The sequence below is a fragment of the Drosophila willistoni genome (genome assembly GCF_018902025.1).
Source record: "Drosophila willistoni isolate 14030-0811.24 chromosome XR unlocalized genomic scaffold, UCI_dwil_1.1 Seg143, whole genome shotgun sequence".
NCBI lineage: Eukaryota > Metazoa > Arthropoda > Insecta > Diptera > Drosophilidae > Drosophila > Drosophila willistoni.
In genome coordinates this window covers 3,976,096-3,992,269 of record NW_025814056.1, presented here as the reverse complement: position 1 = coordinate 3,992,269, position 16,174 = coordinate 3,976,096, and the positions used below count along the sequence as shown (strand labels likewise).

The 16,174-nt window shown below is 38.5% G+C and overlaps 4 protein-coding genes across 16 annotated transcripts in view; 2 read left to right on the top strand and 2 right to left on the bottom strand.

Annotated features, from left to right (window-relative positions):
* LOC6645216 (adenylate cyclase, terminal-differentiation specific) overlaps nucleotides 1–3,693 on the top strand; it is a 28,265-nt gene extending 24,572 nt beyond the window's left edge. For 4 of the 11 annotated variants that reach the window (XM_023177317.2, XM_023177326.2, XM_023177319.2 and 1 more), the window contains 4 exons: nucleotides 398–733; nucleotides 2,099–2,624; nucleotides 2,690–2,817; nucleotides 3,098–3,693. In XM_023177317.2, the coding sequence (XP_023033085.1) occupies nucleotides 398–733; nucleotides 2,099–2,624; nucleotides 2,690–2,817; nucleotides 3,098–3,187 (1,080 nt within the window). In that variant the 3' untranslated portion in view covers nucleotides 3,188–3,693. Of the gene's footprint in view, nucleotides 1–397; nucleotides 734–1,804; nucleotides 1,835–2,098; nucleotides 2,625–2,689; nucleotides 2,818–3,097 lie in introns of those variants that run through there. The other 7 variants (XM_023177321.2, XM_023177328.2, XM_023177320.2 and 4 more) reach the window with 6 other exon arrangements.
* A 1,897-nt stretch (nucleotides 3,694–5,590) lies between these two features.
* Nucleotides 5,591–7,721, bottom strand: LOC6645215 (protein phosphatase inhibitor 2). 2 transcript variants are annotated; one of them, XM_015177785.3, is made up of 5 exons: nucleotides 7,510–7,721; nucleotides 6,844–7,082; nucleotides 6,590–6,757; nucleotides 6,086–6,177; nucleotides 5,591–6,025 (listed from the first exon to the last, which is right to left on the bottom strand). In XM_015177785.3, exons 2-5 carry the CDS (start codon nucleotides 6,921–6,923, stop codon nucleotides 5,748–5,750), a joined length of 618 nt encoding a protein of 205 aa, XP_015033271.1. In that variant the 5' UTR covers nucleotides 6,924–7,082; nucleotides 7,510–7,721; the 3' UTR covers nucleotides 5,591–5,747. The 2 variants fall into 2 exon arrangements, with proteins under 2 accessions (XP_015033271.1, XP_002067975.2); XM_002067939.4 differs by having other exon boundaries at nucleotides 6,844–6,977.
* A 1,190-nt stretch (nucleotides 7,722–8,911) lies between these two features.
* LOC6645214 (E3 ubiquitin-protein ligase msl-2) lies at nucleotides 8,912–10,816 on the bottom strand. Its single transcript, XM_002067938.1, has one exon. The coding sequence runs from the start codon at nucleotides 10,814–10,816 to the stop codon at nucleotides 8,912–8,914; it is 1,905 nt and encodes a 634-aa protein (XP_002067974.1).
* A 579-nt stretch (nucleotides 10,817–11,395) lies between these two features.
* On the top strand, nucleotides 11,396–16,160 carry LOC6645213 (85/88 kDa calcium-independent phospholipase A2). Of its 2 annotated transcripts, none has more exons than XM_002067937.4 (6): nucleotides 11,396–11,541; nucleotides 12,566–12,858; nucleotides 12,928–13,227; nucleotides 13,300–14,117; nucleotides 14,186–14,835; nucleotides 14,908–16,160. In XM_002067937.4, the coding sequence occupies exons 1-6, from the start codon at nucleotides 11,532–11,534 to the stop codon at nucleotides 15,474–15,476; spliced, it is 2,640 nt and encodes an 879-aa protein (XP_002067973.2). In that variant the 5' UTR covers nucleotides 11,396–11,531; the 3' UTR covers nucleotides 15,477–16,160. The 2 variants fall into 2 exon arrangements, with proteins under 2 accessions (XP_002067973.2, XP_023033055.1); XM_023177287.2 differs by lacking the exon at nucleotides 11,396–11,541 and adding an exon at nucleotides 12,089–12,258.
* Nucleotides 16,161–16,174: the final 14 nt, after the last annotated feature.

The window sequence follows — 16,174 nt, the reverse complement described above, 5'->3', positions numbered from 1 at the left end:
TCAAATGTGTGTAAATATATAATTGTTTTTGTAATGTACATATATATATGGATATATATGTCAGATGTTTAGTATATCTACTCGTATTTCAAGTGGTAAAAAAAAATCACACACACCCACACACAGAGACAACTTACAACTTACATACATACATACATAAATACATATGTACATATACACCCAGCCATAAACACATAACCACACTGACAACTTACAGGGTCCCATTTATAACAACGTTCAGCCACGAACTCAACCACCACCACCAACAACAACAACAGCAACAAATCAACCTAGCCTAGACCAACAAAATGGTTACACCCAGCACACCCCATCAGTACCCAGTCAAAATCAAGTCCAAGCTAGTTATCCAAATGAACAACCCATACAATATACACAGGCCCAGTTCAATAGGCAACCTTCGAGGGAGCCTTCCAATGTTCCCCACACATATACGCAACAGCAACAACAGCAGCCCCAGCACCAGCAGCAATATCATCAGCAGCATCAGCAGCAGCAACAGCAGCCGCAACAACAATACCAACCACAAGGAACACATGAACCAATCTATGCTGTAGACAATGCAGGCGGTGGCTGGAAGCATATTGGTGCTCCATTGCCAAAAACTCAAAACGAATTCACTGCTGGCGGTGCATCTCCTGGAGCAACAACATATCCGCCATTCCAACAACAACAGCAGCAGCAGCAGCAACCATATCAACCATATCTACAGCAGGTATCGTCTGTTTTTCTGACAGTCAATATGGATGACATATCAAAGCCTGGCTAGAATTTGCAGCTGCAGTTGCTCTCTGTGCTATCTTCTATCCAACACAAATGATCTGGAGTCCTTTCCTTTAAATACTAAACACTACACATTTTCCAATTATTTCTACAACTCACAGTTTATACATGGTGAAAAAATGTACAAAATATTCTCCAATACAACTTTTTACTTGAAACACCATTTTAACATTTACGGACAGATCCAAGGGGGCACTCCCTAAGGCCACTTTCCGAAATATTAGTATTAGTATCAAAATGCCTCAATAGAAAATTACTGAACTTTTAAAGTCGTAAATCTTGATAACTTGATCCTACACTTTCAAAAAAAAGTCTACATTCGTCTCCAGTTAGATTTGAAAACAATGTTAATGTAGTTCTGATAAAGAATATGAAATTTAACAGACTTTACTCATAAAAGACAAAGAAAACTTCGTATAAAGTTGATCTTTTTTAAATAAACTGGCCAAACAGTTTTCTAAAGAATATACATAATTCTTGTCTAGATTTATTGAATGAGTCTCCTTAAAAAAAGTTGGCCAAGAAGCGGAGTGAATTGCCTCAATTTTCCTCACCTTTTTAACCATAGTCTACACCATCTTCTTTTCAAGCTCTCTTTTTTAATTTGAAGTAACTTTTACGACTTTTGGACAACCTCAAGTTGTATGGCTATATGCAACTATTGGCTGTTGAAAATTATAGTCAATGTCTGTTAAAACTTTAGTTTACTTTGTTCCTTTGATCAATCTCGGGCCTCTTTTAACGCAAGCAACTTTTTCATAATGATTGAAAAATCGATTGATCTATTATCGAAACTCAATCGAATCAAATTGTACATATTATATTGCCACTATGTATAAACATATTTACACACAAACAACGAGTGGGATCAATCTATGTACTTTTATCCTTGTTATCGTATACGTTTCGCATGTCTCTTGAGCCTTACTAATGGCGGCTATTAATATTAACATTAACCAAAGCTTATTCTTCTCTGCTCTGCTTATTTCTATGCGAATTTCAGCTGTAAACTGCGCCATGCTTTCCTCTAACGGTAGAGTAACATTTGAAATGCCTTGCCACACTAAATCCAATCCAAAAGTCTAGTCTTTAACTTGTCTTCTCTCTCTCTCTCTCTATCTTTCTCTCCCTCTATATATATATATATAAATTTATTATTCCTCGATCTAAATCTCTTTGCACTATCCGTGTGTATGTGTGTGTGTATATTGTTTTGCACCTTCCTCTCCAAAAAACAACCAAACCATAAATCAACATCCATAAATTTCTGTGACCTCATGCATGTTTGCACCAAAAGCCACCTCAACATCAACAACAACAACAACCACCACAACAGCAGCCACCACAACAACAACAATATGGTGCACCATCATACAACAATTATCAACAACAACCACAGCAGCAGCAGCAGCAACAACATGCTGCTCCGGTTCCACAGTGGCAGCAACAGCCGCCACAGCAGCAATATCAGGCACCCTATCAGGCGCCTGCTCAACAATCGGTTCCTCAATGGGCGCATCAGCAACCTGCATATCAAGCGTCGCCCTATCAGCAGCAACAACAAGCACCACCACAGCAATATCCACAACAAAATGGTGGCTCAAACTATGCTCAACCCCAATACAATTCTTATTCGCAGCCCCAGCATCAACCTTACTCGCAGGATCAAACCGATTTGCAGCAGCAGCAATCTGTTCCCTATGCCGGACAGGATAGCTATCGTGGCGCCAGTCCTGGCATTATCACCCTACGCAAGGAGGCGCCTGTCTCGCAGCAGCCTGCGCCAGTTTACACTTCGCAGCCAGCCGCCGTCAGCTATCAGGGTAGGTCTAGAAATCCACATTCACATAAGGAATATTCATTAACCAGCTGCTTATGTAACTTCTAGGAGGCAGCAAATTGCGCGGAGATTTGAAATGGCCACCACCAGAGTACAAGGAGGCTGCTGCTCGTGAAAATGAGGAACGACGCCAATTGGCGTTGGGCCCCGTTTGCCGTCCCAGAAGAATCAATCGGGTGAGTAAGAACTTGGTAAAACTCAAACAAATGAAGGAAATAAAATGACTAGTGGATCTAAAGAGAATTTGCCCCCTAAAGTATGTAATAGGCAGTCGAAGAATTCAACAAAAATGATCCATGTTTCAGAATTGGAAAGCATTTGAAAATACATTTCATCGAATGACCTTGTCAAACTGCTTATTGCACACTTTTGGCTACATTTTACTTCTTTCAACCCGACTTTCTATTATTGCATTCAAATACTTGACACAATTTTTATATCGTCATCTATTGACAGGACTATACAAATTTCTTTGCCCAACACCAACTGAACAATGCTTATCCTAGCTACAAAGTACCACCAGGTACTCAACATATGTTCGCTTAAGTTGGCGGCATAATGGATCCGAAAGCCAAATCAAACGGATTCCATAAATGAACAATGAGAAAAGGAAAAAAAAATAATACCACAAAAAAAACAAAAATTCAATGGAACCCACTTCATAAAAACAAAACACTTAAAACGATCATGGATATGTATACTAAAACGACAACTAACGAATGAAACTACACACACTATATATATATATATACATACAATATATTATACTTATATATCGTATATTGTTTAAAAACTAATTTACTAACGAAATCTATTCAATGTATAACTACTATTGAAATCAAAAACGAAAACGAATATCGGGCCATATTAGGTCATTAGCTTTTAATCACAAAAAATGCAATCAAACGAGGAGCACATAGAACCCATGTCTTGTCGCCCCAAATCATTGAATGGATATAGAAAAGGAATAGATATACATATATACGTCTATTAATTAAATCCAACGGCAAGACATGGACTTAGTAAGTAAAAATACCTCAAAAAAAAAAAAAGAAATTAAATGAAATGGTTTTATTAATTTTCTATATGTCACGCTCTTAATTATAATCAAAATGTAAACTCATACTATATGCATATATATTGGAGCATATGCACATAGTATGAGTATATATATATATATATATATAAAACTACATTTTAGAAACTTAAGATTGATTGTTATTTGTTGACTAGCCACGAAAATATTAGCAAATGAATGAAAAAAAAAATGGATACGATGTGACCCCACAAAAAAAAAAAGAAAACAACATGTTCTAGAATATTTTACGCACTTTTACTAATATATATCTCTATATATATATTTCTATTAATATTTTGCCAAACGTTTGCTAGGCAATCGCATCCAGAAGCGGTGAATTCAAACTGTATATTGTAGGTCCTTATATTTCTATACATATAGGCGACACCGATCTAGTACGATAGCCCATTCATTGATATCCTTTTTAAAAGGATCTTTAGATGCTGCCTGGCAACGTCAACTGTTTGTTTATTGTTTGAGTTTGCATGCTTTTTGCTTATATATCTCTTTATCTCTATTACACATATATATATTTCTGATTGTATATATATATATGTATATAAATTATTGTTAATCAGCAAAACAAAACAAAATGAAAAAAAAAACCAATCGTCAATCAACGCGTTGTGCAAATTACGGCAAAAAGTTGTCATGTGAGTTAAGTGCCAAAACTTGAAAACTGTCCCATTAAAAAATGATAACGAAAATCAGCTGAACTATGATAAATATACATCAATCCAATCCTCATCCAAAGATTAGGCATAGTAGTCAGCCTCCTGCCGACAGATAATAATATTGAGGATGCCTTTATCTGTTTTGAATTCTTTTTTTACGTGCAGTTGGCGGATTTTGTGCCCATCTTTGAATGGGGAATTATTCGGCTCAGTGGGCGATGGCAAAAAACGATAACTACTACTTACTTACTCTCTCAGACTTGAAAGCAAAAGCACATAATTAATTTAATTAAATATGTATACCTAAATGACCAGCTATGTCACAAATAAACAAACAAAACAAAAAAAAAAACACACTATTACATTATAATGTATAACTGATAATGATAAAACCAACAAAAACAAAAACCAAAAAGGATTAATGAAAACTAAAACTAAAATAAATGGCAAGTTTTTGAATACTCGCGACGAGAAGAGCGACTTCAGAGTTTTATTTCGTATTTATTTGTTATTTGTTAGCTCTGGCGGTAAATTTTTTTTTTTTTTAGCTTTTTACACAGGGTGGGGTGGAAACTGGAGAGGGGGAGGGGTAGGAAATAGTGGTGGGGAGGGATATTTCGTTTATCAATAATTCAAATATTTGAATTCTAAAACTTAAACATAATCATAATAGTATTTTGTTATAATAAATAACTAAAAGTAAGGCCAAATCAAGTTTAATATGTTGTCTTCCCCAGGCCTTTCCATCCATTCTTTTGTGGCACTTTTTGTGTATGTGTATGTGTATGTGTGTGTGTGTGTGTTTGTGTATGTGTTTGCATAGTATTTGAAATTAAATTTCGCTTTCTTACTGTGGACAAATTAAATGCAAATGGAGTTTACAGTGTTCAAGTTGGACTAAAATTCAATAGAGTATACTAGAAATTTTAAACGCAATTTAAACTACAATTGGAACAATATGCTACTCTGGCTATTATGCATGCAATTGATGTTTTTGCTTCTCTGTATTCATATTTATATGTACAAATAGAGAGTGGGATCTCTAAGTGTATATATTTATATGACTAGCCATGTAACTATAATATTTCAATTGATCGGTTTTGAACGAACATTCTGCGATGGTTTCTTATTAACTCTTCCATTTTTTCTTCTTTTTTTTTTTGGTGGTGGTGTGTAAATTCAATGAATCACGAGTGCTCTTGTTCCTACTAATGATATACATATATTTATATATATTTATAAATATATATATATATATATAGAAATGCATATATATACATACATATGTATATATATATTCATATTGCTATATACACATATATATATAGATATACGATCGCTGGATAGATTGCTTCTAGTTGTTAGATGTTTCCAAATCCATATTACTAGTTATATTGGTAGACGGGGATGCTGTTGCTTTTGGGCTGGATGACTTTTGCGTTGGCTGTTTACTGCTACTAATTGCAGCAAATCGACTGGAGGTGGAAGGCCTACTGTCCGAGGTGCCTGGTGCGCCATCGTCGTCATCATTATCATCATCATCCTCCTCCTGTATCAGCTTTCGTGCCAGCTTAACCGCCTCAAACTCTCGATAATGGGCCTTGCGACGTCTCTCAAATTCACGACGTCGTTCTGTAACCAAATACCATAAGTTAATTATCACAATAAACAACCAAAATATATGTTTCTTACGTCGCTCCTCTTCGCTTAAGGGCTCCTCATCGCCGGAAGAATCTTCGTCACCAATGCTCTGGGAAGACTGTGTGTTAGCGGCCAATCGTAATCTGTGAAATTTGAGATTATGTAATACTATTGAAAAACCCTGCACTGAATAATCCTCAGAATGTTGAGGTCAATCAATTCAAAAAGCAATTATTAACTAGCAACATATTTAGCATAACAATTGTTGTTCAGACATTGGTATAAGCGAAAGAGAACTCTTGTAAAAATCAAATTCTAATTTCTACTAACTCTTATACGAATTAACAATTTGCCAAGGGTCTTTTCAAAAGTGTTATTAACACAGGAGAGATAATGCAAGATCCCTGTATAGATTCTAACAGTTGCTAATTTCGATGTTGCATAGAGATTGGCTATGGATTGACCACCTTTGCTTATGCAATATGCAGTTCAATTTCGATTAAAACGTGCATTCCCCAGATTTTAGTTGAAAACAAAAAGAAAACTCTTCCTTACTTTTCTACTAGCAACTCTGTATCCAATTCGTCTCGAGTATCGTCGTAGGCTTCCGTGTAATTGTAGGGCGTCTTGGGCTCATCGATTTTCATATGTCCATAGTCCTTGTCGGCCGGATGAAATGTCTGCAGAACGTTCAGCTCATCAAACTTGGCACTTTTACGAAAACTGCAATGACCCAGACAAATATTGTCATTTATGGAAGGATAAGTGAATTCACAGAGGGTGAAAGTGAATGTGATTCAATGGCTTACCTGGCCCCAGACTTGTCAAAGCTGCGCGAAGTCTTTAAAATGCCCTTGCACGGCAACTGTGGGCTGGGATTGTTCTGCATCGCTGCTTATTGTTGCTGACTCTCGGCTGATCACTAGCTTCACGGCGACGTCAGCTGCGAGAGCACAATGTATGTATATATGTGTGTATAAAATACTTGAACAATTACGTCAATACAGCGGGAACGGGAATTGGAACAGGTCGGTCAAATGGTGAATCACTGCAGCAGTAACAAAAACAGGCAATCAAATCGTGAAATTTACTTAGATTAGAATGGCACAGGTCGCAGCAACACTTACGCCACCGCCGCCAGCGCCATTACCATCACCATCACCATCACCAACACCAACACCATCATCACCACCACATTGCCCTTGAATCTGGGTTGGGGGGGGTGGTGGCGGGTTGCTGCCACCCACTGGGCAGCGGCACCCATACTACCTCATGGTGCGTAGCTGGCCACCCACCGTGTGCATCCCTAGGCAAACGCTCAAGCCCACCTGTCCCTCCCCCACCCACACTACACCCAAAATAGGCACCACACTATTGCAGTCGCATGTGAGGCATTAACAACGCCCTTCTGCCTTTGGTAAGACTTTTGTTTTGCTTCTGTTACTGCTGCTGTCATTTTTGGTACGACAACTTACTTGTATATATTTCGCTTGAGTGCAATTGCAATTTTTAAACTTTTAATTTAATTTCACGGTACTTTTAATTTAGTTCAAAATACACGATATTTCAATTTCGATCTTATCTTATACTATACGCCTCGACAAAAATTTAAAAAACAAATAGTCCAAATAAAATCCAAGTTAAGTTTTCTCGACTGGCCTGTTTTAGTGTGACCGCCCACTGCAATCTTCAAAATGCTCGCGCTCTTATATCAGACTAAACCAATAAAATACTAAAAATTTTAAAATACTATTTTCAGCCGAAACCAGTAACAGTCACTGCGACTGCAAATTTGATATACATACATATACACTAAAAATCTGATTTCAAAGGAATATTAGTTCTTAAATGTGATATCAAAATTGTTGCAGTGACTTCTGTTGCATTAGCAGGTCACCCATTACATTTGCCAACCACAATTATGCTCTGTCTGCCTCTTGTTGATGCCGTTTATGCTTTTTCACTCAGTTTCGTTATATGGCGATATAGAAAGAGACAAAAGATTGCTCTGTGACTATCTCTTTCTCATTTGAGACTTTATTATACAATGAGTCTTTCCAAAAGCTTGTAAAAGAATTAAACAAACGTTAAATGGGTTATTTTTTTGGTTTATTTTATATGCCTACACATCCTGTCAAATAGGTGATATTCGGCTTTAATGGATGTGCATACAATTTTTTTACCCAAAACAACATACATACATAGATAATACATATATTTCTAACAATTTTGGGATCTAATGCAAGTACATTTAATAGGTATATATATCCGAAACTGGCATCTAATGCACTTGTATGTAAATGGACTAAAAATCGTCTCTTTAAATTCTGGACCAAAAATATTCTTCAATCACATTTAATAGAATATATACATATACTATACTTTTTAAGCCTCTTTTTTCACAGTGATCATAGTTAGTTATGGGTTTTTTAAATGTACATATATCACGTGCCAAAAAATAAAAACGAAAAACATAACAGATTATTCATGTCAAATCAAATTTCTTAATCTATGAGAAAATTTGCTTCTAGGAAAAACAAACATTAATTTTCAATTTTTTTGGTTTACATTAATCGCATTTAAACTTAGTATAGAACTCATTCATTGAGCCTCATTATATATAAGGAAATGGCGATAATTTTTTAGGTCTGATATCTTTGACAACTATACGTATACATCAAGGTATATTATATATGTTTATAAATATAAATAGACGACTATATACTTATTTCTGTTTAAGTTTGAAACATCAATTGTTAAGCTCGAAGAATATCATAAAACAAAAGTAATATTTTCTATTTAAAACTAAAAATACAAAAAAAAAAAACTCTGGCCGGCCGCAGTTTTTAATTGTTTTTTGTAAAATTTTGTAAATTCTTAATTTTGGATCACAGGGTGTGATGACTCCAAGAGTGGACTCAAAGGTGACAACAACGACGACTCGTCAATGGTATTTTGTGGTGGAAATGCCATATATGCATATTTGGGTATGGCTTTATATTTGGGATCGTTGGTGTGCAATTGTACGCGATGGAAACCAACCTCGATGGGATCAATGGCAACATTGTTCTTGAAAACGTTGAAACATTGCATTTCCTTATTTTCGTTTTCAACAAGTACAAGAGGATGTTCCGACTCTTCGGGATTACTGATGGCCACCAGAATTATGCTTTCAAAGGATGACTTAGAATCCACAGTGGGAGTTATTTTTGGTGACGGCTTTTCTGCGCCTAAATTACCATCCATGGGTAGGTTTTCCTCCTTCTTCTCATCTGGGTTGATGTCTGACTTAAGGGGATTCTTACAACCCTGGCAATTGCAATCGGAACAGCTATAGCCATTACTATAGCAATAACAACGATTGCTGCGGCATACATTACGTTTCTTTTGGCCGACTTTCTGGCCGCATCCGCAAACTTTACGCTGTTTCTGATTGCTGACGGTTGGCTTAGAAACATCGTCGACAGGTTTATCTGGGGGTTTTACCTGAATATATGACACAATAATAGGTTTTTGACTACGCAAAGGAATATCAGTAGAATTTCTTTTATCTTTCACTGAAACTACGGTTTCATTGGATTTTCTCTTACGGCTGGGAGGAGCCTGGACAACTGTCTCTGTTTGCTTGACTGGATTTGCTTTCTGATTTTTGTTATTCTCCTGAGCAATTAAAGAGTCATTGGATTTACACTTTTGGTTAGGAACCATTGCCTTCACAGTTACAACTGACTTTTTAGTTTGGCTAGAGCCCAATAAATCCTCAGCATTGACATTTGTTGTCTGACTCTTCATCTCTATCTGTGCATCCACTATTGTATCAACTTTTTCTACTTGACCGGAAACCTGCATCGGCTCGTGGTTTTCCATTTTGGCATTAGGTTCTTGGTTTATTGAAGAATCCAACGATGTTTCATTCGGTTCAATCATAGCCTGATCCCGAACTTTTAACATGTCAGCTGTTTGCTGCTGTTTTATGACAGCCTGAGCCCACTGGCCAGGATCTCTGGCTGAAAATAGCTGGAAGAAGTTTGCTCCAGGTATAGATGCGAAGCCTTTGCAATTGCTGTACAGATTTTCAAAGCGTTGCCGTCTTACGTACTCAGCGGTAGACGCTACAATACGAATGGCTCTGTTATAGGCGACCTGTTGCTCCGGCGGTAAATATTCAATTGGGGGCATTAATGGTAAGGATATTCTGCCCATATTTCTGGCTGTGACCGATGCTGATATCTCTCGCAAAGGTGATTGCAATTCTTTGCCTGTCTTATCGCGAAAGAATGGCATATCTGATTCGTATAGGAATGTATACATTATGTCATCATATTTAGAGCCCTCATTAATAACATCATGAATGGTCATCGTTGGCAATATCGCGGCCGGAATATCCGAATCCGTATGGGGAACTGTCATATAACCCTCTAGTTTGGGAAATATTTTATCCAACATCATGTAGATACATATCGACTTGTAGCATAGCAGAAGCAATGTTACAACACGATTCTCCTCATAGTTCGTGAAGCCGGAACAGTTGCGGCATATCGGGCATTCCGGAACTAGACGTTTGTCTCCACGAACGCATAAACGGCACACATAATGGCCACATTGAGGTCCTTTCGGCTCATAAGGATCAGTGAGCAGCCGACAGCAAACCACACAGGATAGATATCGGCGTAGCTCACTAATGCTCTTGTTTATCTCAATTAGACATGACTGGCTCATATGATTGTCTGAACATATCGTAAGTCGAACTATTGTCACATAAGCCACCTGTGCCGCGGCCATTGTGTGTGCCTGGGTGGTGTGTCTGTGTGTCTGCCTGGATCGGCGTTGTTCTTCTTCTTATTAAAACACCTGATTCTTCACGTGAAAAAAAAGAAAAAAAAATATTAGTTGCTTTCATAGCGTAGAAAATAATTAATCAACTATTTATTTATTTGTAATAAATTCACATAAAAAACAAAAAGAAATAACAAAATACACAAAATTCAATTTCACCAGAAAAAAAACGAAACTTCACAAAAAACAAAAAGAAAAAAAAGAACTCAAGTTAAAAACGCTCTTCACGTGTGCTGCAGAATTCCAGATCGCAAGAGCTTTCCCTCGCAACTTGCAAATTTTGTACATTTCAGCAAAGAGAGAGTCTAAACATACCTGATCCGAAAAATTTAGTTTCCTTTGAATTCTTCAGGTAAAATCTACGTCATTAACCTGAAGGTATACACACACACAACGAAAGATACAGAAACACGCTGACCGTTCTCTCGCACGATGTTGTCGCTAAAAGCTTTTTGCTGCCAAACGCTTTTCCCGTTTTTGAGATTTTCAAACTGTCAAGTGAACGGTCCCACTGCACTGGCAAGTTTATCAAAGTTACTATTGTGGTAACTGTAAACCACAACGGACTAAAAATTCAATCAATTCGAAATATCCAGTGCAAAATTATTGGCCAAAAAGTGTGTGAGAGAGGAATCTAAGCGGATCGGTGTACTATAACATCATGTTCAATGGTTAGACTTTGGATCATCTTTCACAGAAGGCCACCGGTTTAATGGCGCCACAATATTACACGATTTATGGCAATTATTACACATACACAAACAGAGACATAGACATACACACATCAATCAAAAGAATGATTACCCGTATTTAAAACGACATAAATTGTCCAACAAAATTGTAGGGGAAAAACATACATTCGTATATAACATTTTAATTGTAAAATCAAGGTTAATAATAGTGAACGGAGAAAGTGGTGTGGTGGTCTGATTGGATGTATGGCCTGTTTATAAGCCACATAATCGTTTTGATCTCGTTGAATTTGTTGAGTCATGGCCGCCTCACTCTCTCGCCTGACACATTCGCAATTTTGCGGCACTTGTGTTTGCTCGAGAATGTGTTTATTGATTTCTTGGCCCCATTCCACATCCCTTAGACCACCACCCACTTCCTGCTCCTCTTGTATCTAACATCATGAAACATCAACGTTGCTGCCTGTTAACTAACAATTGGCAAATATTCCCATGTTAGATTCATCATCATCATCATCGCATTTAGATTCGTATACAGGCACACACACAAAGCAAGATTACAAAGTTCAACTATAAGCAGCAACAGCATCCGCATCGTAAAAGCCGCCGTAACTAAAGCATCAAGAAATTCCGTTTTAATAATACGTATGTGAATCATGGCGTGGATGGCCTTTGGAGCGCTCGCGTCTGGTTATGGTATTAGCTAACCATTATCACATTATATTCTGTGTCTCTCTAGTAACCCGTATCCTCTTTGTGTTGGCCATCCAGTGGGAAAGATGAACTCAGTTTGTGTTACTTTGTACTTGTATATACATTTTATTATATTTTATTGCGAATCATGCTTAAAACGACTGGCTCTTTGGCCCAAGAGCAGTTCGAATGTACTCAGACTGAGGTCATTTCCGATTGGGTAGAATGTTACTTTTAGTTTTCAATCGTATCGTTTATATATATATATATTTACCTTATCCCATATTAATTAATGCCTATTTTGTTACAGTTATTCAGCGCCTGCTGGGCGGCGATCATCCGCCAAATAAAGTTTTGGAAATAAAAAGCGAATCTCTTGGCACTCTTCAAGTTTTACATCGCGATGATGCCATGGTATTATTTGCTCCGCCCTTCAATAGCACTGACAAACGAGCCGTCTATGAGATTGTCTTACAACGACCCACCTCTGACGCGAATACCACATCCTTTAGCCTGTTCCGTTCGCCAGTGCAACAGGATGCAGAGGATAAGTTCGATGCATTTATGCAGCGTCTACCCGTCTTTGTGACCATAGTCAAGGAGGTAAGGTTAAATCTCAGATCAGTCTCATGGCAAGTTTCTTCATTTAAGTTTTTCTTTTATTATTTTTAGTTCTATAATGTGAATGGAATACAGAAAGTCTGTGATTGTCTTACCGAAAATCCCTCGTGGACGCTTACCCATCTGATTGCCTACTTTAATCTTGTCGATTACATCAGTAATCCCAAAGTGTTGCAATGCGTTGATACAGCAGATCCCACTACACTGATGTCACCATTTCAGTTGGCCATTAAGCAGGGTCACATCGATATGGTGAAGGTCTTATTGCCGCTTAGCAAATTAGAGCATTTGGATATAAATAGCAATTCGGTATTCCATTATGCCGCCAGTACAACCAAAGAGATTGTTAATGTGAGTGCCTAAGTCAATACATAATGGCCGGCAGAGGCTTTAATTAACTGCCTTTGCTTTCATCCATTTCAGCTACTAACCGAAAAGAGTACTGTCAACCTGAATCATCTCAATTCGGATGGCTATACCCCATTGCATGTGGCATGCGTTACGGATAAGCCTGATTGTGTCAAGGCATTGCTTTTGGCCGGCGCCGATGTCAATCTGAATGCCAAAAATATTAGCAAATTGTATAAGAACTCCGCCCCAACATCAGTGGCCACATTTTTGCGGACCAATGCGAGTAAATTGTATACCCAGGACATGAAATACGGCGGCACACCTCTCCATTGGTGTTCGTCGAGGGAGACATTGCGTGCCCTTATTGTCGAGGGTTGCGATGTTAATTCAACCAATTTCGATGGACGCACCGCATTGCATGTGATGGTGGCCAGAAATCGTTTCGAATGTGTTGTCACCTTATTGGCCCATGATGCCGATATTGATGTACTGGACAAGGAGGGCAATGCAGCTCTGCATATTGCCATTGAAAAGAAATTAGTGCCGATTGTCCAATGCCTCGTTGTATTCGGTTGCGATATTAATCTTAAGAACAAGGATGGCAAGACGCCTCGTCATATGGTGGGCAATGATACGAGTGGCAATAAAGAGGATGAGATTTTGTATATATTACATTCGGTGGGTGCCAAACGTTGCTCGGATTCCAATTCAAAATGTCCACCTGGCTGCAATGCCAAGGGCTCATACAATGGAATACCCCCAGAGGCACCGGAGTCAGTGGAACAGCGGGAGCACATCGAGAATATGCTTGCGAGCACCAGCCGTCAAGTGGTTAGCGGTTTCTTGGGAGCAGCATCCAATGGTCTAATGGAAAAACCAGCAGTTCCACAGTAAGTAGCAAGAATAAACTTCTCTCCCTCCCTCTCTTAAATATTACAATTGTATATTTCTCTTGTAGAGTTCCAGTTGTGGTGGATACAGAAAAGGAATTGAAGGGCCAAAGCATTATGGATGCCCTGTTGGGTATGTTTACGACAAAGGTAAATGCCGACGAGCTTAAGAAGGAGAACTCATCGAGCAGTCTTGCCAGTGCTCTCCCAGCTACACCCACCTCGGCCACAGCCAGCCCGGAGCAATTACCGTCGCCGACTTCACCAATTGCCGCTGAGGTCGGTGACAAGCCCTATGGCCGTGGACGCCTACTTTGTTTGGATGGCGGTGGCATTCGTGGCCTTGTGCTGGTTCAAATGCTTCTCGAAATTGAAAAATTATCGCGTACACCAATTATACATATGTTCGATTGGATAGCCGGCACCAGCACCGGTGGCATCTTGGCCTTGGGATTGGGCTGCGGCAAGACAATGCGCCAATGCATGGGTCTCTATTTGCGCATGAAGGAGCAATGCTTTGTTGGCTCACGTCCCTACAATAGTGAATATTTCGAAGCCATACTTAAGGACAATCTGGGCGAATTTAATGTGATGACAGATATCAAGCATCCAAAGATTATGGTCACCGGTGTGATGGCAGATCGTAAGCCAGTGGATCTCCATCTCTTCCGCAACTACACGAGTGCCAGCGATATTCTCGGAATAGTGACTTCCATCAGTGAGTAGCCCACTTTACAATTAGCAAATGTTGACTTACCAATAATCGTCATGGTCATCATCTTCATCTTAGGTAATCGTCGCATCCCACCGCCGCCGCCACAAGAGCAATTGGTGTGGCGTGCCGCACGTGCCACTGGTGCTGCTCCTTCATATTTCCGAGCCTTTGGCCGCTTTCTGGATGGTGGTCTAATTGCCAATAATCCTACATTGGATGCCATGACTGAAATTCATGAGTATAATATGGCCTTGCGCAGTGCTGGACGCGAAGCTGAGGCCATTCCCGTATCGGCAGTGGTTTCTTTAGGCACTGGTCACATACCAGTGACTGAACTGAAGGATATCGATGTTTTCCGACCGGAGAGTATTTGGGATACTGCCAAATTGGCATATGGTATATCTACCATTGGTAATCTACTTGTGGACCAAGCCACCTGCTCCGATGGCCGCGTTGTGGATCGAGCTCGCGCCTGGTGCAGCACCATTGGTATACCCTACTTCCGTTTCAATCCTCAACTTAGCGAAGACATTGCCATGGATGAAAAGGATGATCAGAAACTGATCAACATGCTGTGGCATACCAAGGCCTATATGCATAGCAATCGGAACAAGATAATCGAGATGATTAATTTTTTAAAATAGCGCGCAAGACGGATTTAGACCGCAATAATTTTGTTTCTTTTGGGATCGATTGCATGTCAAAGATCTAACGAATCTTTTTGTTTTGTTCTTTATATTCCAAGTATCCTTCTTTTGGTAATTCTTTATTTGTGTGAATTTATAAATGAATTTCCAAACTGTGTCTTTTAAGCACCTTTCTGCGGTCTAAATCAGCACACACACACACACACACCTACACCTACACCAAATAATTTTGATCCTACCTATATAACTAGACAGACGCACCACCCACCTAAACTCAAGAGCAGACATCTCGATAAAACAACAATTTCCAAATTATTTCATTGGTCTCCTCCTATTTTGTGTATATCTAGTTAACAATGGTGGATGGATGTACGAGAGACTCCTCCAAATCAAAAGCGCTTTTTATATTGTATTATTGGTATATAAGTTATCCACCTAAATATGTAACACCTGTATTATTATAATATTGTTTAAATTTATTCATATGCATTCTGTATACATACATCCCCGTATATATATGTACACATATGTGTTTTCTCCCTCCAATTGAATTGTGAATTATAAAAAGAAAAAAATGCATGTGGTAAACATTCCGTGCCGCTTGTGTACTAGGTAATTAGCTAAAAATTTGGCACGAATTTTTAAATAACAAATATAAATAAAAAGCATTTCAATGTTAAAGCTTTGCTTATCTG

Excerpts from the sequence above, each read along its gene's own strand:
- LOC6645215 (XM_015177785.3), bottom strand. The coding sequence starts at position 6,923 with ATGCAGAACAATCCCAGCCCACAGTTGCCGTGCAAGGGCATTTTAAAG. Across the intron at positions 6,758-6,843 it reads TTTGACAAGTCTGGGGCCAG|TTTTCGTAAAAGTGCCAAGT; the intron begins GTAAGCCATTGA and ends GGGTCATTGCAG. Across the intron at positions 6,178-6,589 it reads ACAGAGTTGCTAGTAGAAAA|ATTACGATTGGCCGCTAACA; the intron begins GTAAGGAAGAGT and ends CAAATTTCACAG.
- LOC6645214 (XM_002067938.1), bottom strand. The coding sequence starts at position 10,816 with ATGGCCGCGGCACAGGTGGCTTATGTGACAATAGTTCGACTTACGATA.
- LOC6645213 (XM_023177287.2), top strand. The coding sequence starts at position 12,219 with ATGGCGTGGATGGCCTTTGGAGCGCTCGCGTCTGGTTATG. Across the intron at positions 12,859-12,927 it reads TTGTGACCATAGTCAAGGAG|TTCTATAATGTGAATGGAAT; the intron begins GTAAGGTTAAAT and ends TATTATTTTTAG. Across the intron at positions 14,836-14,907 it reads CGGAATAGTGACTTCCATCA|GTAATCGTCGCATCCCACCG; the intron begins GTGAGTAGCCCA and ends TCTTCATCTTAG.